This window comes from Pollachius pollachius, assembly GCF_949987615.1.
Source record: "Pollachius pollachius genome assembly, chromosome: 1".
NCBI classification, from domain to species: domain Eukaryota; kingdom Metazoa; phylum Chordata; class Actinopteri; order Gadiformes; family Gadidae; genus Pollachius; species Pollachius pollachius.
This window is the reverse complement of record NC_136934.1, coordinates 51,394,555-51,416,061: the sequence shown is the minus strand read 5'-3', so window position 1 is coordinate 51,416,061 and position 21,507 is coordinate 51,394,555. Positions and strand designations below refer to the sequence as shown.

The 21,507-nt window shown below is 48.7% G+C and overlaps 3 protein-coding genes across 3 annotated transcripts; 1 reads left to right on the top strand and 2 right to left on the bottom strand.

Moving 5' to 3' along the window:
- Nucleotides 1-482: 482 nt before the first annotated feature.
- Nucleotides 483-2,147, bottom strand: LOC307088034 (sialic acid-binding Ig-like lectin 15; the record flags this gene model as incomplete). Its single annotated transcript, XM_079753791.1, has 3 exons — nt 2,082-2,147; nt 1,001-1,378; nt 483-910 (listed from the first exon to the last, which is right to left on the bottom strand). Exons 1-3 carry the CDS (start codon nt 2,134-2,136, stop codon nt 483-485), a joined length of 861 nt encoding a protein of 286 aa, XP_079609917.1. The 5' UTR covers nt 2,137-2,147.
- Nucleotides 2,148-3,590: 1,443 nt separating this feature from the next.
- cmtm7 (CKLF-like MARVEL transmembrane domain containing 7) lies at nt 3,591-11,096 on the top strand. The gene is made up of 5 exons (XM_079731062.1): nt 3,591-3,776; nt 4,819-4,995; nt 6,092-6,190; nt 6,945-7,026; nt 7,582-11,096. The coding sequence occupies exons 1-5, from the start codon at nt 3,666-3,668 to the stop codon at nt 7,593-7,595; spliced, it is 483 nt and encodes a 160-aa protein (XP_079587188.1). The 5' UTR covers nt 3,591-3,665; the 3' UTR covers nt 7,596-11,096.
- Nucleotides 11,097-13,396: 2,300 nt separating this feature from the next.
- cmtm6 (CKLF-like MARVEL transmembrane domain containing 6) lies at nt 13,397-21,233 on the bottom strand. Its single transcript, XM_079734211.1, has 5 exons — nt 21,078-21,233; nt 20,763-20,885; nt 16,363-16,539; nt 15,559-15,657; nt 13,397-14,965 (listed from the first exon to the last, which is right to left on the bottom strand). The coding sequence occupies exons 2-5, from the start codon at nt 20,877-20,879 to the stop codon at nt 14,819-14,821; spliced, it is 540 nt and encodes a 179-aa protein (XP_079590337.1). The 5' UTR covers nt 20,880-20,885; nt 21,078-21,233; the 3' UTR covers nt 13,397-14,818.
- Between the last annotated feature and the right edge of the window lie 274 nt (nt 21,234-21,507).

Genomic DNA, 21,507 nt, shown 5'->3' with positions numbered 1-21,507 from the left:
ATGAGAAACGACCAGTGAGGGTGAGACAGAAAGGGTGAAAAGACCTCTGAAGAATAAGTTGGGGAGCCCCCCGAGGCTCTGGTTACCTTGGTCAAATGTCTGTGGGAAATAACGGGGTTTATGAATGACCGTACATAACAAACTCTGTAGGCGGCGAAGAAGTAAAAGCTGCGTAACGTTTTGAACTACACACTTTTCCCATCTAGTTTCGACTGGGTTTTTTGGATTGTCTGTGCCGTTAAAGTAGCATTGATAATCGTTTACTACTCTAACGGCGCCGACAGTCCAAAAACCCACGTGACGCAGCTTTTACTTCTTCGCCGCCTACAGAGTTTGTTACGTACGGTCATTCAAAAAAGAAACACGTTATTTCCCACAGACATTTGACCGAGGGAACCGGGAGGCTTGGAGGCGGGACGTATTCTCCAGAGGTCTGTGACACCAAGCCCAGAAACACGGCGGCTGTGGGTTTGTAGACCGGCTCACCTCCAGCTACAGATAGGGCCAGACGAGGCCCTTCCCTGCACCACCCACACCCCGACACCCCCGAGCACCAGGGCCTTGGCCCCCAGGGACAGCGAGAGCAGGAGGAGGAGAGGGGGGCCGGTTCCCCCTGTGCAGGCCTCCCTCCTGGGGGGTAGGACGTACAGAGTGGCCTGCTCCCTGCCCAGGGGGTTGGTGGCGCTGCAGGTGTACTGCTGCCCAGGGTGGATGTCTGGGAGCCGGCTGACGGCGTGGTGCTGGGAGGGGGAGCCCTGGCCGGGGGGGCGGCCCACCTCCAGGCCCTCAAGCAGGTGGTCCGGGGAGACCCACTGGATGTCCGGAAGAGGGGATCCCTCCACCTCGCACAGCGCCCTGAAACCCGAGTCCTCGCTGCCCTGGACCGACAGGGACAGGATGCGCGGCGGTGCTGGGAAAGGAAAGAAGGAGGCTTTCAGAAGGACCGCCGCGGGAATGGCGTTGATAAGGAGCGACCCCAGAGCCCCGAGCCCCGCCCTACCCTCCACCCGGAGCAGTGTGCCCATCCTGTCCTCGTAGCTGGCGTGCCTGTGGCCCGGCACCTCCACGCGGCAGTAGTAGCGGCCTCCGTCCTGCAGGGCGGCGCTGTTGATGCGCAGGGAGAGGTCGTGCTCCCGCGGGTTCCCCTCCAGCCGGTAGCGCGGGTCCTGGTCGGGGGAGGCCCGGCAGGCCTGCTGGCCGGCGTGGGTGGTGCAGTGGAAGAGGCGGGTGGCGCCCTGGCGCCAGGCCACCAGCAGTGAGGAGTGGGGGGTGTGGTTGGGGTGGCTGAAGGAGCAGGGCAGCACCACCGGGTAACCCTCGGTCGCACGCACCTCCGGCGGAACCTTCATGGACCAGCTGTCGTCGCCTGAGCCCTGGGCTGGGGTGGGGTGATGGAGGAAGGAGGGGACAGGGGGTCGGGATTGATGGAGGGGGGGGGGGGGGGTGATGTCAAAAGACCGTTGTAAAACTGAACCGAAGGGCTGTTCGTTTGCGTCCCGTCGAGCGGATGCTGGGCGGGAGGTCATGTGACCAGTGATACTCTTAAAGGTCCCTGGGCAGATGTGTGACGGATAGATGAGCAACGTTTGCTACAGTCCACTGGGTACGCTGGTAGACTGATCTATCCAGCACACATCGAGGTGGACACGCCCACCTGTGATGTCATAAGGGACAGATTTCCATAACGGCTTGTAACGGCTAATCAACCCACACCTGGTGCCGTGTCATGGGACCTTTAAACAGGAAGTCCTGAAGTCATATAACTTAAGGACAAAGAAAGTCTCTTATAGGAACCGGCCGGAACTGCAGTTCAGACTGAGGCTAGGCTCATGCTCTTTGTTTGCGATGGGACAAGGGACTATACAGTTGTGACAAATATTCCTGTAGTTATATATATATATATTCACACCTTATTCATTTGTCGTCAATCGAATATAAACTCAACTCAAATAAATCCTTTGAAACCGAACAACCTGAGAGATACTGAGGCTGAGCATGTGGTCTAAGTCACAGGTCTCAGTGCAATCAGAAAATACAAACCCAAACAATCCACGAGTCTTAACACAAGGTTTGAAACTCACCTCCGAGGAAGGCTGGCAGCAGAGAGATCACTGTGGCCAACAGACAGCCGTCCATGTCGAGTCGCTCTGTCCGTGTGTCAGTGTGTGATTAAGTGTGGTCCTCTGCTCATGCCTTCCATCTTCATGTTTCCTCTTTCTGCTCTTCAAATAGAATTCCTGTTTCTCCAAGTTTAAACTGTTTCTTTCTGCTGACACACACACACACACAGACACACACACACACACGCACGCACACGCGCACACACACACACACACACACACACCCACCCACCCACCCACCCACCCACCCACCCACCCACACACACACACACACACACACACACACACACACACACACACACACACACACACGTTTTGCGAGTGATTAACAGCAGGGGGCGTCACAGAACACGTTAAAACGTGGCCTGAAACAGAACTGATAACTTGTTGTGGTCAGCCTGTACTTTCGTAGCACAAAAGAAGGCCAACAGAATAATGATCTTAAAATGCAGGCCAATATCCGGTCCGGCAATGATTATTAGTCCTATTTTCCGCTATTTTTCAAATATTGGTGATGTTAACTTGGCTTCGCTTTCCGACTGTGCTGAACCGGTTTTGAACCCACGGGATGAAACCTGCTGGAGTGATGTTCCTCTAACCAGTGGGTCTGGGGTCACACCGCCGCGGTCACCCACCGCCGCGGCGGGCCTCATAGTTGGTCCAGTATCTTCGACTGCACATTGTTGTGTTGTTTGTATAACGTTTATGTTGCTTCTACACACACAAACACACACGCATGCATGCACGCACGCACAAACACGCGCGTGCACACACACACACACACACACACACACACACACACACACACACACACACACACACACACACACACACAACAGAATTGTGTCCTGCCAACGGATGTGATTGCAGCCTTTCTCTCCATTACAACGAATGCTGCCGCATTTATTTACTCCTGCTGCTGTTTGGCCTTCACTTAACTTGCTAATTTTGTAATTAAATAGGCCTTCTCATTAGAACTTCTGTTTTCCCGTCACTTGCTGTTCATTTCATAGCCCTGTATAGACGCCCTGTCCATACGGTTATCCATACCCTTCCCCAAACAAACTCCTCATGGTGTGGAAATCAAATGAAGGGAGCGTTTATAACTATACCATCTATAACTAACTATAACTATAGCAACGAACCAAAACAGTCCAGGGCCCCAATACAACCAGGCCTGCTTTTCAGAGCCTGAATGCTCACAAAGGTGCGGTCCGAGACCGAGGCATCCCTGCCTCTCTTTGGCGGCTGGAGGTGGACGGGGTCCGGACCCGCAGCACCGTGACTGATGGGCGGACAATGCCGGCGTGCGGCACCCTATTCGCACTGCCCACTGATGCGATGAAAGCACAGGACGTGGGAGAAAGGTACAAAGTCACGCTTCTGTTTCCTGGCTAACCCCACCCCTAAAGGGAAGCGCCCCCACCCCCGGGCCCACAGACGGGCAGTGCAGGCTGCAAACCCCGGAGAACCGGAGCTGGTGGACGCGTCGCAAACCCGCAACCCGCTGGAGTCAGACAGCGGATCTTTAAATTATCAGCCAACATGTCGCACACCGTGATCACCACCACCACCACCACCAGGACGTCCGACGGAGGCTTCCTGAACGTGGGCTACATACGGACCACCGGGGGCATCCTGAAGATATCGCAGATGGTGAGAGCTCCGGTGGCCGGCCGTGAAGGGTGGGCATCGGACGGGTTGGCGTGGGGCGGATTATTAGGGGATGCAGTTTAAAAAAGGGTACGGATGCCTGGGACTGCAATGCATGCGTTTATTTAGAGCGATCGGAACCGTCCGTAGACAGAGTTGAACCGCTGCGGTAAACGGACCGGGTCGCAGGGACACCAGGTTGTGGTTCTTGGAGCCCTGCCGGGAGGTGGACGTGTTTTTACGATCACCTCCTCGATCAGGGACACTAACGGGCCTACTCTGGACCCGAGCTCTGGAACTCTGGACCCGATCTCCGGACCCGACGCTGGGCAAGGAGAGGTTCAGTGGTTTAGCCTCCATGTATTCGGTCAGGGACATAAAGAAGTGGTCGCTCTGCGTCTGTGTTCAGTACAATAACAACAGCACACATCCTGTTCGTGAAGCTGGGAGAAAGTCATGATTTTTTTTAAAAACCGACCACTGTTAATAACTGGGGCCAAACGAAGTGTGTTTAGTGTCAGCAGCTGCGGATGAGTGTTAGAGATCATGAGGCGTGGTTCCTAACTCCTATAAGGGCACAGATCTCCACATTATCGACCAGTGGACCAACAGGGAACTGTTCAACACCGAGCAAAACAAGGTAGCAACACAAACTTTTGAGTGCAGTAACAGCGTTAGATAGTAGGCTACAAAGGGAGAGGGACACGTTGGAATTGTATATGTATCTAACGCTAAGTCCGTTAGTGTTACGGTTTTGAAAGAATCTAGGGTGGGACTTTTATTGTGACACTGTGCAGGCTTACCATCAACCGTCAACACATGATTTAAAGGCATTTGGGAAGCAACTGTACATTTTGTATCATATTGCCATGATAGCGGTATATAACATTTGTGTGTGTGTGTATGTGTGTGTGTGTGTGCATGGTTGTGTTCACATGCGTGTGTTCATGTGTCTGTACTTGTGTGGTCATGTGTCTGCGTGTGTTCATGTGTCTGTGCATGTGTCTGTGCGTGTGTTCATGTGTCTGTGCGTGTGCGCCCCCAGGTGGCGCTGCTGGTGGCCTTCCTGTGTGTGCATTGCGCCCGTGCCTGGCCGGACTGGCCGGCGTTCCGCTACTTCGAGGTGGTGACGCTGTGGTTCCTCTTCGCCTTTCTCATCTTCTTCCTCATGCACATGTTCCGGCTGCAGGCCAAGATCACCTGCATCAACTGGCCCCTCACGGCAAGTCAACACACAACGCCGCGCACCTGCACGCTCACCTGTTCACTTATTCACAGGCACACTCCCTCACACATTCACCAGTACAGTCACTCACTCACCTGCGGACACATTCAACCGTTCAAATACCAAGTCATCCTCTGAGAGCTTCTAGATTCAAGAGTTCCCCGCTGTGGCCACTGGCTGACTGTATCCACTGGCTGACTGTATCGTCTGGCGGACTGTGCCCACTGGCTGACTGTATCCACTGGCTGACTGTATCCACTGGCTGACTATATCGTCTGGCTGACTGTCTACTGGCTGACTGTATCCACTGGCTGAATGTATCGTCTGGCTGATTGAGTCCACTTGCTGACTGTATCGGCTGGCTGACTGTGTCCACTGGCTGACTGTATCGTCTGGCTGACTGTGTCTACTGGTTGTTTCGTGGTGTGACTGCAGGACAATATTTGCACACATTTCCGATCCTAAAGCAGGCTAATGTATCCGTCGTTCGACGGTCCTGGAAGCAGAATGGACTTTGTTTGTTAAAGCATAGTGTTATTAGTCACCCAACGACAATCACACTGTTTCCAATGTTTATGACATTTGATAACGCTACTAGTGTTGTGCGATCAGTGAGTCAGGTCTGGATTTGGATAACTGGAGCTCTGGTCTCTGTCGCTACAGAAGACCAGAACTCCCACTATGGGGGAGGTCCGCTCAGCGTTACAGGCCCTGTTGGCCCACCGGGCTTGAGGTGGATTCACCGGTACAGGCCGTTGCAAAAGCTTTCCTCTTGTGGGAGTGTCCCCCAGGATGTACGCTGGCCAGGCCAACCCCTGGCAGCCTTTCCAGTGGGCCGTAGCCACCGGCAGAGCGGCGGTCCACGTCACACCCGGCGGTACAATGTGTCCCCGCTGGGGTCTGAGTCAATGGACTGGATGTGTGACAAACAAAGAGCAGTACTCCATCGACCACGGGACGGCCGTTGAGCTCGGCACTAAAACGGGCCCTGTCAGCACCATGCCGCGGGGGTAGAGGGGAGGGTGTGTGTTGGGGGGCGACACAGCGTCCCCCCGGCCGCTGTGTGTGACGGACTCTGTCTCTGGTTCCTCAGGAGTTCCTCCACTACGCCGTGGGCTCCATCCTGGTCCTCATCGCCTCCATCGTGGGCTCGGTGAAGAGCGGAGGCATCTCGGTGCTGGTGGCGGGATCGGTAGGTCGCAGGAACCTGCTGGGTTCCGTTGGGAACCTCCCCAAAACCACACCGTCACCAGGATTATTGCTATGACGCGTCTAGAAAAAGGAGCTGTGACGTTACGACTCGTCGTTTGGCGGGAGTAGATGCGAGGGCACTGTTAACTGCACATAACACTCCCTTGAGCAAGAGGGAGTAAGAGTGCACGGCCAATAACCAACTAGCATTCTGGAAAAGAGTTTGGACCATGTGACACCCACATGGGCGTATGTCTCGTAGCGGCCAGGTACTGTCCTGACCTGCGACCCTGGACTGTCCTCCCCTCTCTTTACTCCACGTCCCTGTCCCTCTCCGCTGTCCTGTCCAGAGAGGCGTAGAAAGCGCACAATGATATAGAAAGAAGGATTGGAACCCTTGTATTTTACAGAGAATGCCACCCTCTAAAGACACTTTATTCTGTTTTCAACTGAATATCTATGCTTAAACTTCTTCTTGTTCTCCACTAAATTCTGACGATATCAACAAAACCTAACTTGCTTTTCGAACATCAAATGTGTTACAATCCTGTTGAACTCGCATGATGTCTCTTATCTGATGTAAAATACCAGAAGTTTTCTCCAAAAGAGGAATTTGTCCTTGTGATGTAGCAACACAAGCTCATTGCAACCATGACCAAGCTATCTGCGGAAACCGCCGTCTTACTTCAGCAGTAGAATATACTACACTGTTCATGTGGATTTGAATGTGAGGCATGTGTTCTGTTTCTCTCAAGGTTTTTGGCTTCATCGCCACCTTCCTGATGGCTGTTAGTTTGTGGACGTCTTACAAAGTGAGCTGTGGCTCCCAGCAAACAGGTGCGTCTGGCCTCACTGGTAATCACTACACCTAGACTTGGTATCTGCCCATTCTGCCTGCGATTTCAGTTCGCCCTGCAGAAGGGTCTAGAGAAGAGCAACACGTTTCTTTCTTGTTTCGATCGATTTTGCGGGAGCCGATCACCGAGCTGGCTTTCCCCCCTGGCGCGCTATTGGCTGGTTTAACACAATGACGACAGGGAAGCGACGGCAAGCAGCCAATTGCGTACAGAGTCATTTGAACTGGGCCCATTGATCACGCCTTTTGTGCTGGACAACAGGTTAGAGCCCTGTTGTCCGGAGCGTTACCCTGCGTGCTCTTTAATGACATGCTTCTGAATTCATTATTAATCGCTCTGGAAAAGTGTTTATGCTAAATCATCAAATGGTAATAATAGCAATAGATGCCATAATAGCTTTAGATGCCATGAATGAGATTGTGCTTCAGTAAACAGTCTATCAATGGCCCTCAGTCAAGACCGGCTTAACAGAACTAAAAGCAAACTCTTCTTTTCTTCCCTCCTTCCTTCCTGTCCGCCCCTCCCCTCATTTTAGGTGCCAGTGTTTAAGGTCAGAGGTCACATGAAGGAACACATGGTCCTGGTGCTCTGTCACCAGATGGCTGTGTAGTAGTCATGGCTAATGGCTAAAAATGGCAAGTTGGACACTGAATTGACACCGATTGGATCATTGATCAGAACGTCGAGGAACCCAAGTCTGGAAGAGTGGCAGTCCTGATCCAGGACGGGCGCAAGACCGGACTACCACTTTGTTTCAAGATGGTCACAAACCCCTGATCAGAACCTCTACTCTCACTTGGTCCTCGACATCTAGGGCTTAAAATTAATAATCAGTATTACGGCAACAGCAATGCCACATTTGGACGTGTCCAATTTGCCTGTAAATTCGGCTTGAAGTACAATTTGGACTGAAGTACATCTACTGCGAACCAAACACAAGTTAGGGTTCACCCGAAGACTGGGTTCAGTGTATCAAATTAGCTGATTCCATTTTGGACAGAGGACACACTGAACAACCCTGGAGAAGGATCACAGTACCTTCATGAGGTGAAACGGAGTAGAAGGAAGAGGATTTTATTTTGGAGCCACACTAGCGTTGGGCACACAGGTAGGCCTTCGAGGTTTGGTTTGTGTTGACCTACTAGCTAGTTTGCAGGATCTTTGTTCCATTCCAAGGTCTGGATTCACCCCTCTTTCTTTTTGGAATGCTCACTTTTTTTGTACGTTGACTTTCTCTGACAACAGGATAGTGCCTTGAAAGTCCACTTAAAAGACAACACAAAATAGAAAAGAATACCTTTTAACCTTTACGGCTTATTTCCCTTCTCATGTTATTCTCCTGTTTTGCCAAACGTTTGCCAAAAATGTCAGTTTACAAGTTTACATTCACATACAAAAAAGCAACTGAGGAGAACAGGTTGCAGGTCTAATGGGGCTGGCATCATCAAGCCAATATTGCCGCCCTTGGTGCCCGGTCGAATCTAACCGCTTCAGACACTAGGTATTAATACCACTCATCCATCCTGAATTAGCCACGTTCTGTTCCATCATCATACCCTCATCCCACATCACAGAAGCAAGATACGCTCTGAATGCAGTTTCATGGGGTCCTTTACACCACCAGTACAACCAGTATTATAAGACCCGAGTTCAATGACCAGTGTTATGGGCCAGTGCTTTCTGATGTCAGTAGATGTCCAGCAATGTGCTGCTGCGGATATTCTAAAGCGGTCCGGTTTGGACACTGCCACTCTAACATCCCCATCTTCAGGCTTCGCTGTGAATGTCGATCTTCTCTCAGTCGCACCGTGTACAAGGTTCTCCTCCCGGGAGGAACCAGGGGATGAGCGATGTCATGCTCAGGCCACGCCCTTCCACCTGGTCATGATGGGTCCTTAGGTGCCGTAGTGGGCCGTAACGTGCCTTATACCCAGCGTTGGATCCGGTCATGAGTCCATGGCAGCCACCATGAAACCACTGAAACTTCCTTGAATTATTTGCCGGGAATTGCTCGCCGCGATTCCCAGAAATGTATTCCTGAAGTTATTGAATCTCAATACTAGGCTGCCTTGTAGCCACAAGAGCTGGAGGCCAAGTCAGTATTTTTTGTACAAATTCGGGTTTGAGAATTTCAACCAGACGTATCTTGCCTCGCCTATTCCTAATCGATCATGCCAAAACATCCTCTTTTGGACCATTATGACACACGTCAGTTTTTAAAAAAAGCAGAGATTCATCTGTGACTATCTTTTATACTGGACTAGCAGATTTTAGGAGTAGCTTTGCAATTGTTTAAGCTAGTCTATACAACTCAATTCAATGAAAATAGAACATCATGGAATAGTTAGAGCCGTGGTGGTTGATGATCAGGTGGTGATGATACGAAAATGACCCCAACGTCGTGAAGTGGCCGTAGATCGTTCCAGACTTACTCCAGTTCGTGTCGGGTCATTCCCCAGAACCATGGGTACCCTGTGTCTCCTGACCTGTGTCTCACAAACCCATTCGACCCATCTGATCCGACTGAAGTGAGTGGAGGAGGAAGTCTTGAACAGGGTTGACATGGGACTGGTTTAGCGTTGTTCAGAGATGTCTTTTGTCACATTGTCCTTATAAGGAGTGCTTTTGTGTTGCGTAACACTGGCTGACTGTTTCGTGGTGTGACTGCATGGCAATATTTGGACACATTTCCAATCTTCCAACAGGTTAATGTAACCGTCAACTTCCTGGGGGCAGAATGGATTTGTGTTTGTTGCAACCATAGTGTCAATAGTCACCCAACGACAATCACACTGTTTACAATATTTATGACATTTTATACCGCTATTATTGTTCAGCTATCAGTGATGTCACCCATATGTTTGTGAAGGGACTTTTGCTTTGCCGCCACCTAGTCATTTTGCTAGCACCTGATATCCAAATTAGGCCAATGGGAGGAGCTAACAATAGCCACCTGTCAATCACCTCAGAGGTTTTAGCCCGGTTTGAAGCAACAGCTAGCTTAAATTAGACAAACTGCATTTAAAGAGTAACTACAGCCATAGCACCAAACCGTACCAAGCACAATTAGTTTTTGTAATTGTTATAAGCTTTAGTCAATCAGAAAGCAATTGCAAAGTCCAAAGCCAAGAAGGATACTATATATATCTCTGCAAAGACAACATGGGAAATCTCAAAAAGAATATCTGAGGTAAACCCAGAGATAGCTTAGTATTCAGCCCTCATACCATTTGCTTTGCAGGGACCCAAATACTGGCCCTTTAAGGAAACAAATAAAGGATTAACAATTGTAACAGTTGGAGGCAGTTTGGATTTGATTGGCAGTGATCTGGGAACCTTGGTTAGGTCTGAGGTTAAAGATGGCCTTGAGTGTTCATTTGATGTGTTTATGGTTTTGGTTAGGATTGGCGTGGTTAAGGCTAGGGTGGAGTGGTGAGGGTTAGTGTTAGCATGGTTTGTGTCTGGCGTAGGGGTAGCTTGGTGTGGTTACGCTCCGAGTAAGGGCAAGTTTGGAGTGAGGGTTGACGTGGTTATAAACCGAGGGGCGTCGGACCAACATACCGGCCTGATATGTCGCGCTGGGCTCTTACTGGTCAGTCGCCGCTGGAACGCCGCCCTGATGCGAGCACAGGCGTGATTGGCTGGAATGGAATGCATGTGCGCTTTACGGGAGAATAAGACGGTGCCTTGTTAACTCAAAGTTCGGTCTGCTAGCTAAAAGAGATCCCATATAATTTATTCCGAACTGCAGCTGCTTGCGTGAGGAAGTCGTCTCTGAGTGTCAGGCCGGTCGCAGTGAGCCCCAGAGGTGTGACAACAACAGGATGCTGAGAGCTTCCTCTCCCTAGGGGGCCCACAGACGACCGTTAAGGGGCCGCCGGGGGTGCTGAGCAAAGTGTACTATTTAATTTCCCCTTTTTTAAAATGATTTTTATTTTTGAAGATATTTTCTATGGTGTGTATCATTATCATCAGATATGTTTTATATTGTGCATGCTCAGTGAAGAGATTGAATTTGCTGCACGTTGTATTAAAGGCTGTTGCACCATGCGCTGTGTTTGGTCTTCTTTAAGACTCGATCCTGATATCATTGTTTTATTATACCTTAAGGGGTGTGATGTTCATAGTGTGTTTTTAACATTTAGTTCCCTTACTGCATTTCAAAAATATCTTCACTGTAAATTTTCAAAAGGGCAATCTTCTAACAGTTGACTTTGACAGGGATACATTTTTCACAATTGACTCCTTACTTGATACAAGAGAGTACCAAACTATCCAGGGAGGTCAAAGCTCAGAGCTGTGTATTAGTAATAAAATTCAACAAACAGGCGGTGTCTCTTCAAGACTGGGACTCTGACCAGGGTGGGGAATGCGGACACTGTTGACTAATTTCAGGAATGCCATTTCTGAATTCCGTTCCAATCCCATGTGATCACATTTAAGACAGTACAGCAAGGATTCCTGGAGATGCACTAACTCACATTCACCACACACACACACACCCTATTCACAAATACAATTGAAAATATAATAGAACTTAATCAAATAACTCAAATTTTAGTTAACTCGCGTTAACATTGCGTAAATAACGACTCCCTCAACCTCACTGAAACATGAGATGATGACGCTGATGTTGACGCCGGCCTCTGGGAATAATGAGCTCATTCCTGACTACCTGCCGGTCTTTCCTGGGCAGACAGGAAGCACATTAGGTCTCGTCGTCTCCTCACCCCGCCCCCACTCCGCGCTCCATTCAGAGGCACCGCCTCCATGATATGTAAAATATACTTTCATTAGATTATTCTAGATTATTGTGATATATTGTTGGTCATTTAGATGTCTTCCTTAGTCTACGACTCTAGAGGAGCCGCATTAACAAACTCCCCTCGCATCTGAGGCTCAAGCAGCCCCGCTCAAACATCGCCACGGTATTGAACCTGGACACCCGAATGTAACAATATTAGTACCTAGGATATCTGTGTTGGAGCCTGTGTTCTGGTGGGCAGCAGCAGATGGAGGCTGCTGGGAGAAGAGGCCAACCAGAGGCAGAGAAACGAAGAGGCCTTACAAGGAGTCGAAACGCAGGGAGGAGTCACAGCACGCTGTTGAGGGTAACTGGTGGGAGGAATGAGTCACTCACACACACACACACACACACAAACACTCATACACACACAGTCGTACAAACACACACTCGTACCAACACATACAAACGCAAACACACTCGTGCTAACACACGCACTCATGCTAACACACGCACGGAAAATACACTCATGCAAAAAAAAACACACTCGTACAAACACACAAACACACACACACACACACACACACACACACACACAAACAAACAAAGACACACACACACTTATCTCGTTTCCCTCGAGGGCCTTTAGAGACCAGTCCTTCACCACCAGGTGCTCAGCGGAGGTCACTCCAACCGTTCTGAGGGAGCTGCCACATGACATCTGCTAGAGTATAACCTACTGTCACACCACGACTACTGTACTGTAACATCTACTGTGTTACATCTATTGTACTGTAACACCTACTGTACTATACATTAAATGCGCTAAACTACTAGACCCCTTCAACATAACATCTATTCTAATATCTACTCTTCCAACATGTTCTATTCTACAATGTACTAAATTTAACTTATCTACTGTACTTTAATCTATTCAACACAACATATAATTTATTATAATGTACTCAACATAACATCTACTGTACTATAATCGACCATACATAACATCTACTGTACTATAATCTACTCAACCTAACATCTTCATTATAATGTACTCAACGTAACATTCTTTATTATAATCTATGATACAAGGCTCTAAACACCAGCTGTTCACCTTAACCTGCTCCACCACAGCCAACACTAAGGGGTCAGTGGCCCAGAGGTGATGCACTTCATGGATAGAGTCGGGTGGATCCATGAGAATACCCATCAGTGATTATTGATCGTCATTTTCACACACTGTATATCTCTGTTAAAGGAAATCTCTCTCGCTCTCATCACAGAGCCTTTCTGTCCAGTGGGCTCTGACCGCCTTTACCCCTCAAACCCTCAACTTACTCGTTCCATCTCGTATCCAACACACAGACCTGACGGCTCAGGAACATGGATGCATTAACAGAAAACTATATCTGATACGACTGGACGGAGTCTGGGTTGGCCAAGAGCACCACCAGGTGGGGGGGATCATGAACTGCATTGGTTACGATTAAATTGTTTAATGATTGTTAAATGTGGAAAATAAAATGAAGGCAGTATTTATTTTGAAAGTAGTAGCACACTGTCAATATAGATTTTCACATTGTCGAAAAACCAATGGTCAATTTGATTACTTAAAGTGTGTTTATTATGCGCTCAAATAATCCGTTGTATAAAAATATTAAAATAGTAATGATAGTGACACATTTTTCTCATAGGTACATTGACAATTATGTTAATTACGCTTGCCTAAAATAATTGCTATTCGTAGACTCTTATACAGACTTTATAACATATACATTTGAAATACAATACTTGGGAAACCAAGCCGTGGAAGTTGTTAAGACCAAAAAACTTTGGTCTTAACAACGGTCTCAAAAAATTTCCTATTTCAGTACGTTTAAAACCAGAGTATGCGAGCGGGTCATCTCTGCCTCTAGAGGTCACCAAAGAGAAAATAAAACTAGTAGCAGAGAATAAGATTTTAGTCTGTTTAAAAAAGCGATGCATCTCGGTCACTACAATTGATTGTAAAAACTGGTCAGGCCAAAATATAAATCGTAAATAATAACATCTAGCAACATCCTGACTCGAAGTTTAACACAAAAATCACATCCTTCATGAAACACAAGCACATGGTAACCAAGGCACACTCTCTTCTGAGTCTGGACAGACAACATATGGCTGAAATAAAAGAGATTCTGATCTGATGGTGAGGAGGGAACCCCGGGGGGTTTCCACAGAGACAAGGACGCCGCACCGTGGGGGTTATAGTGGTGGAGTTGTTGGAGAGGGAGGAAATGAGTCTGGAGATTTGGTTCTACTACGTTGAAACATTACGTTCCTCCTTTTAGTGATTTCTTGATTCCCAGGAAGTGCCATTAGATTGCAGGATCGGTTAAAGTCATGATTTCATGCTAAAGTAAATGCAGCCCAGTAAAATCATCCCTTCAAGCAGACTTGCATACAGGATCTATGGTCATGTCGTTTATATATATTGCACATTCAGATTTTAGCAAACGCGCAAAGGCACAGAGTGGTCTGAAAGAGGTCCGGTTGATTTGTAACAACTGAGAGTTTCTTTCGTCCTCTGGGGAAAAGAAAAGTTCTCTTTGCATAACAGAAAATATCTCCATCCATACAACACACAGTAGACATCAGGCCCGACAGAAGCATTAGGGCAGCTCCGTCAGACCGCGGCAAGTACAGCAGAGACAAGCTACAGTGGTTTCTCTCGTTCCAGAGCTGATTTTAGAGCTGATCTCAGAGCTGATCTCATATATAAATATGAGATCATTACACTGATATTGGATTCTCTCTACAGACTTATTCTCATCTTGGGGAAGGGGGGGGGGGGGGGGGTTGTTTAGTTTAACAGTGACCTCGGGGACATGATGGACCCCAGAGAGAGGACAGAGGGACGGGGACCAGGGGAAGGCATGGCTGACCCACACCCAGCTCAGACAGGGCTGATGGGAGATTACAGAGGGTCGTTTCCTGGTAACTAGTGTAGGGCCCCTCCTCTCCGGCCCCTCGGGGCCAATCATTTGGGCTAAGCGTTGAGGGCCTCGGACTCAGGAGACGCCTGCTCGGGGCTGCCTCGGACCTCCGCCTCCTTGGACCTCCAGGGAAAACCGGACTCCTTCCAGAGCAGGAACAGGTCCAGCAGGAAGGCCAGGGTGGCAAGGAACCCGAAGGCCTGGGACAGACAGACAGACAGACAGACAGAAGGACAGACAGACAGACAGACAGACAGACAGACAGACAGACAGACAGACATTAGAACAGGCCTACATGTAGAACATCAATCTGTTTGACCTGGACTAATCAAGATGTATAAAATTACGATGAAATAGTGTTGCGGTCAAATACGATTTTTCAATAGGACATTTTTTTTCCGATGTTTTGGCAAGGTAAATACTTGTGTATACATTAACTGCGAAAAACAAACTTTTTAATTGTATTTACTATTTCTTCACAGTAATAACATCTCCATTTACTGGAGTAGCAAGCAGACGCTTCCATTCCAGATTAACCTCATGTTCCCCACGGGGCTGACTGATGTGTCCAGGCATTAGTCAGACCCATAGGTTTAAAGACCATGCGTGTTTCAAGATCTGAATAAACTCCCTGATACGTTAGCGATTGACGGTCGGCGTGGCAACGGCAGGATAGCCCCTCCTCGTTTCTATGAGCGATGGACTCCACGGAGGTCTTCCTCGCGGCGCCTTGGTTCTCGATGACCCCCCACCTGGAGGTGGGCTATCGCTCAGAGCCTGAGGAGGTTCTCACCACGGAGGCAAACTCAATGGGCGTCCCGCCGTTGGCAGCAGCGAAGGCGATGGAGGCCAGAAGGAACAGGAGAGCGATGGCGGCCGAGTAGTAGAAGTCCTGCGAAGAGACTCAGTTAGAGGAGGAGACTCAGGAAGAGGAGGAGACTCAGGAAGAGGAGGAGACTCAGAGGAGGAGGAGACTCAGGAGGAGGAGGACAAGAGACTCATGAGGAGGAAGAGACTCAGAGGGGGAGACTCAGAGGAGTATGAGACTCAGAGGAGGAGACTCAGGAAGAGGAGGAGGCTCAGAGGAAGAGACTCAGAGGAGGAGACTCAGGAAGAGGAGAAGATTCAGAGGAGGAGGAGACTCAGAGGAGGAGACTCAGGAAGAGGAGGACGCTCAGAGGAAGAGACTCAGGAGGAGGAGGCTCAGAGGAAGAGACTCAGGAGGAGGAGGCTCAGAGGAAGAGACTCAGAGGAGGAGACTCAGTCAGAAGAGGAGAAGAGTCTCAGTCAACATCAATAGACATTATCAAACATTGATTTTTTGGATTAAACATTATCAAACGATATGATCTTTAGTTTAACATCAACCGACTTATTACTTCCGATATAGCTCCTTTAAACTCAACCTAGATTCTGTTCATTTTCAGATCAACCCGACTGTTGAGTATAGAATGGACACCTTTCGTTGTTTATTCCCTGGTCATTTCAAAAGCCATGACCCTATGCGCTGACCTTAAGATGAACCTGCCGCCGCATCGGATAACACAAACACTTGACCTCTGACCCGTGGGTAAGGTCAAAGGTCAAGGAGACGTACCAGCATGGCCCAGCAGTTGATGCCCACCATGCCGTTGAGCTTGGTGGCCAGGAGGATGAGGAGGAGCAGGGTGAAGAGAAAGGCCGTGCAGCTGATGAACTCAAAGAAGTAGAGCGCCCCGCAGTTCAGACAGCTGTTCACCACCTCCTCCAACACGAAGGCCAGGAACGACAGCACCTGGAAGCACAACGCAGAGTCACAGTCAACGACAGCAGCTGGAAGCACAACGCAGAGTCACAGTCAACGACAGCAGCTGGAAGCACAACGCAGAGACACAGTCAATGACAGCAGCTGGAAGCACAACACAGAGTCACAGTCGACGACAGCAGCTGGAAGCACAACGCAGAGTCACAGTCAACGACAGCAGCTTGAAGCACAACGCAGAGTCACAGTCAACGACATCAGCTGGAAGCACAACACAGAGTCACAGTCAACGACAGCAGCTTGAAGCACAACGCAGAGTCACAGTCAACGACATCAGCTGGAAACACAACACATGAGTCACAGTCAACGACAGCAGCTGGGAGCACAACACCAGAGACACAGTCAGCAGCCTCCTCTGGACAGTACGGTTACATTCAGGGCGTTTACCGACGCTTTTACCCAAAGCGACTTACAACCATCATACACACATTCACACACCGACGGCGGAGTCAACCCTGCCAGGCGACAGCCAGCTCGTCAGGAGCAGTCAGGGTGAGGTGCCTTCGTCAGGGACAGAAGGGCTGCAGCCTAGCAACCATTCCCTGCTCCTCACAGACCTGGGTTTAAATTCACCGTCTCTCTGGATGAAGGATCATTTACATCTCAGGCAGCAACATGTAAATTGCTATTTATATATATGTGGAGCCCAGGCGCTGTGGACAGTGTGTTTAATTCTCAGCAGAATGTTCAAACGTTTGAAACTCTTCCTTCTTCGTACTTTTCTGTTAGTTTTAGCTTTTTGAATTCTTCCAATGCATCATGGGAAATGATCAGCCAGTGAGGCAGCGCTCGTCAGGGAGTGAGAGCGGGTTTTATATGGAAGTAAACATGCGGTCGCTGGTGACCAGACGTAACCATGGCAACGGCATGGGAGGGTGGAGGGGAGGGGCATAGGAAGGAATATGTCAACTTCCTCACTGGGTGGAACGCACACACACACGCACACACACACACACACACACACACTCCATGCTGTGTGATTCTCAATGTTGCTTTTGTTCGGCTCTGATTCGACCGGTCGGTCGGCTTCTAGAGAGATCCGCGGAGAGCCAGAGGAAGAAGGGTTGTGAGAGAGATAATGTGAGAGAGATGCAGCACTTAGTCTGATTACCCCGGAGCCTATTTACACTGCAAATAGAGGAAGAGAGATAAGAGAGAGAGAAATTGAGCTAACCAGTTACTCGGGAGACAGGTTTGTCGTTATGGTAACGACTCCATTACAAGGAGATTAGTATTACGACCTAGAAGCTCCCTTCGGGCTCTCCTGAACGCCGGGTTAAGGTACACCGCCCCTTGGAAGCATGTTTTTGTGTTTACACACATCCTTCAAATAGTGCAGCGCGTCCAGAAACAGGAAGTGGTTATTGAATAGAGTGTGAAGATAAGTGTCTAAAAGTCCTCCAGCGGTCGGGGAGAAAGCAACGCTTTGTCCGGGGTTGATGTCAGGGCAGCACTCGACCACAGGAGCCGAGAATAAGACGTTTACGAGCAGCCTGCCGTCATGGACACGCCCCCAAATACCCCAGACACGCCCCCAAACAGAGGGGCCGAGCCAGCTGCCCTCAGACCCCCTGGAGCCCTTCATCAGCCCTCGTCTCGGAGAGGGGAACTTCCTCTCAGACGTCCGGGTTCCCCTGCTGTTGAGCAGGGCAGCACCACTGCTGGGTTGGGGGGGCTATTTCTGATGCAACACTTTAAGAACACATTGAACACTTTTTCACAATTAAGTACATAAAGTAAAAAAATAAAAATACAAATACAAATGATAAATTAACATTGCATATTAACCACAGGATGATAAGGGGTGGGTCTGAGAAGAGTTTCATTGTGTGTTCATAAGTTTTATTGTGTGTTCATAAGCGCCATCAGATATGATGACGTGCTCAATGAGCCCTCACCACTACCAGTAACACCAGTTAGACGGCTATGGTGGTTTATTTATTACCACTCAACTCCACTCAGACAGGAGAGCAACACAAAGAGCTGAACAGACCAATGGTACACGACTGTAGCTTCAGGTTGTGTCCCAAAGCACAGGATTCTCCCGTGATTCCTACTCCATATTAATAAACCTCTCATCACCTGGAGGAGAACAATGAGGCCCTACCGGAAGGCATCGGCAAGACTCCAGTCTGCACTTTCACTTCTCTGCCGTTAACTAATGCTACAGTGGTGGAACCCTGTCCGTGTAGAGGGCCGGGGTCAGGGATACTCTGAGTCTCTGGACATCACAACTGAAGACATTCTCTCTCTCTCACACACACACACACACACACACACACACACACACACACACACACACACACACACACACACACACACACACACACACACACACACACACACACACACACAAATAGCCCAAAAATGTGGTTGAATGACCATTTAGTGTACAGCAGGATACTGTTATAATCGTGTAGTAACAATAAGGTTTAGGAAGACATTAATAGCAGACGTAAGTGGTGCGGCAACAGAACCGAGGAATTTACCACTCTGCCGCTAATGAAGCAACATTCCACCAACTCAGCCTCAAAACTAATCTTAGCTTTCTGTCAACAGCACGTATAGGAGCACAGCTCAGGAGAGGGTTCAATTATTAAATATGTATTACAACACATTGAAACGATATATAACGTGCAACATTTACTGAACACAATTATTAAATATATATATTATATTAGTATATGCTACACGTGAACCTCCTGAGATGGCACAATTGAATTGGTTCACCATCTCGGGATATTGGACAATATCCCGAGATTGAGATCTCAAACTCGGGATATTGTTTTACGGTCGTCTCGTCATGCTAATGAAAACAAATAAATCCTGGCAAAAAGCGTTATCTTGTTTACTTTTTGAGTGTTCACGTGTAGTATATAACAAAACAATTATTCACCTCAGCCTCCATGAATAGTGGGGGCTGTTCCCCAATATTCACTTCGCCTTCGGCGAATAATTGTTAAATATACAGTACATACATGATATTTAACGTATGACGTTTAAAGCCCGCACAAGAAATCCCCTCAATAAACTACAAACACTTAATTTGCATGATCTCAAGGCGTGGGATTATAGCAGACTGATTCAGAAGATGGGGTTCCAGAACTAAGTTACATGGGGGCGTCCGTCAAAGGGTTAGATACTAGCTACTAAGTTAGAAATGGTAAAGTATGTGTATCAGGGTAAAGATGGTTAGTTTATTACATTAGAGAGAGTTAGATTTAGGGATGCGATTACAGATGGTTAGTCTAGGTATTAGATTACAGAGGTTTAAGTTTAGGTATTAGATTAGAGATGGTAGATATTGGTATGAGATTAGAGAGATTTAAGTTTAGGTATTAGATTAGAGGTGGTTAGTTTGGATGTTAGGTTAAAGATGGTACCCAAGGCCGCCTTAATGCACAGGCTTACCTGGGCTGAAGCCCCAGGGCGACGATCAGGGGGGCCTATCATGAGCTCAAGAAAAAAGGGGGCTGGACCCGGGGGCCCAGTAGCTGAACCCAGTGGACACCACAGCCACAGTCGTCGTGGGGACGCAATGCATGATGGTAATAACCCCCCACAGCGCGTGTTGTCCCCCAGACCGGATGCGATCTGCGTCCCCATGGCGACCGCAGCCCTGACAGGCCCCGTGTTGCGACAGAACGCTGCATGACCTGCATCCTCCCCGAGGTCAGCGCGTGCCCACCGGGCGGCCTTTACACCAGCACAGCAACTTTCACTTCTCCCTTTAGACCGCGTTGACGAAAGACCCCCCGTCCGGACCGGGGTGGGGGTTAAAGGAGCAGCAGGAGGTGGGAGGGGGTTTGGTCCTTCGGAAGATCGTTTTGAACGTGAAGATCCGTCAAGGACGTGTAGGGACTCATGTCGTCGCTTCGTTTGGATGACCATATCGGTGACGTTTATTCGAGATAATCAAATTCAATTGGTAATAATCAAATTAAAAAACGGCTGAAGGTCTTCTGTGTCATACAGACGCGCTTGTCCCACGGATTATTTCCGCGCCGCCGATACAATGCGACATGGTACCCGATCACCTACCAGTTCACTCCACTGAAGTTTACTACTCGGAAATAAACTTCGGAAAGTACACACATGCAGCCTAGTGTGTGCAGGGGTTCACGGTATGATCTAAAGGGCAGGCGGGAAGCACCCAGACAGAGGGAGGGAACAGAGGTTTACGTTTATTTACTCACCACTTCCGCGGCTTTGACGCCGCATCTCAGGACGCTCAGGAGGTCGGAGGGGACCGTGAAAGTCTTCGACGCCCGGGCCTCCTCCGTAGTGCTGTTGTACACCTCAGGGCCCGCCATGTTCACCTGCACACACACACACAAACACACACACACACACACACACACACACACACACACGGATCACACAAGCACTCACCCCAACACGATAACGAAACGAGTCGCAGAACGCTTCGGTCTGGCGGATGTGGCTTCAGTGTCGCGGAAGAAGGACTCGAGGATTTAAGGATGTGAGAATATGAGGATGTTGAGACTCACCGGGAAGATCTCCTGTAACGATCTACTGTTCAACTTCAAAATCCACTCAGCGCTGCCTTCTCTTAAAAGCAGTACAACACGTTTCTCCCACAGAGCCTCTCAAACACCGACGCTCACAATCACAAACACACACACACACACACGTCTTGGTTTCACTTCCGCACCATGCGGAGTAAGACGGCTCCGCCCCGGTGGTATGAAGCGTTTCCAGTCATTGTCCTGTGGGCGAAGTGGAAATAAAACGCCTACTAATACACTAACTTCTAACTGTTGGGGGTTTTCACAAAAACTGTTATCGATTTGCGGCGGCCTAATGATTTGTACCACTATGGTGGTGGGACGCATCTATTTCTAGACACTAAACTGGATTTGAGGTTGAATTATTTGCATAAATAAATTAACAAATACTACAAAAAATACAATGTCTGTG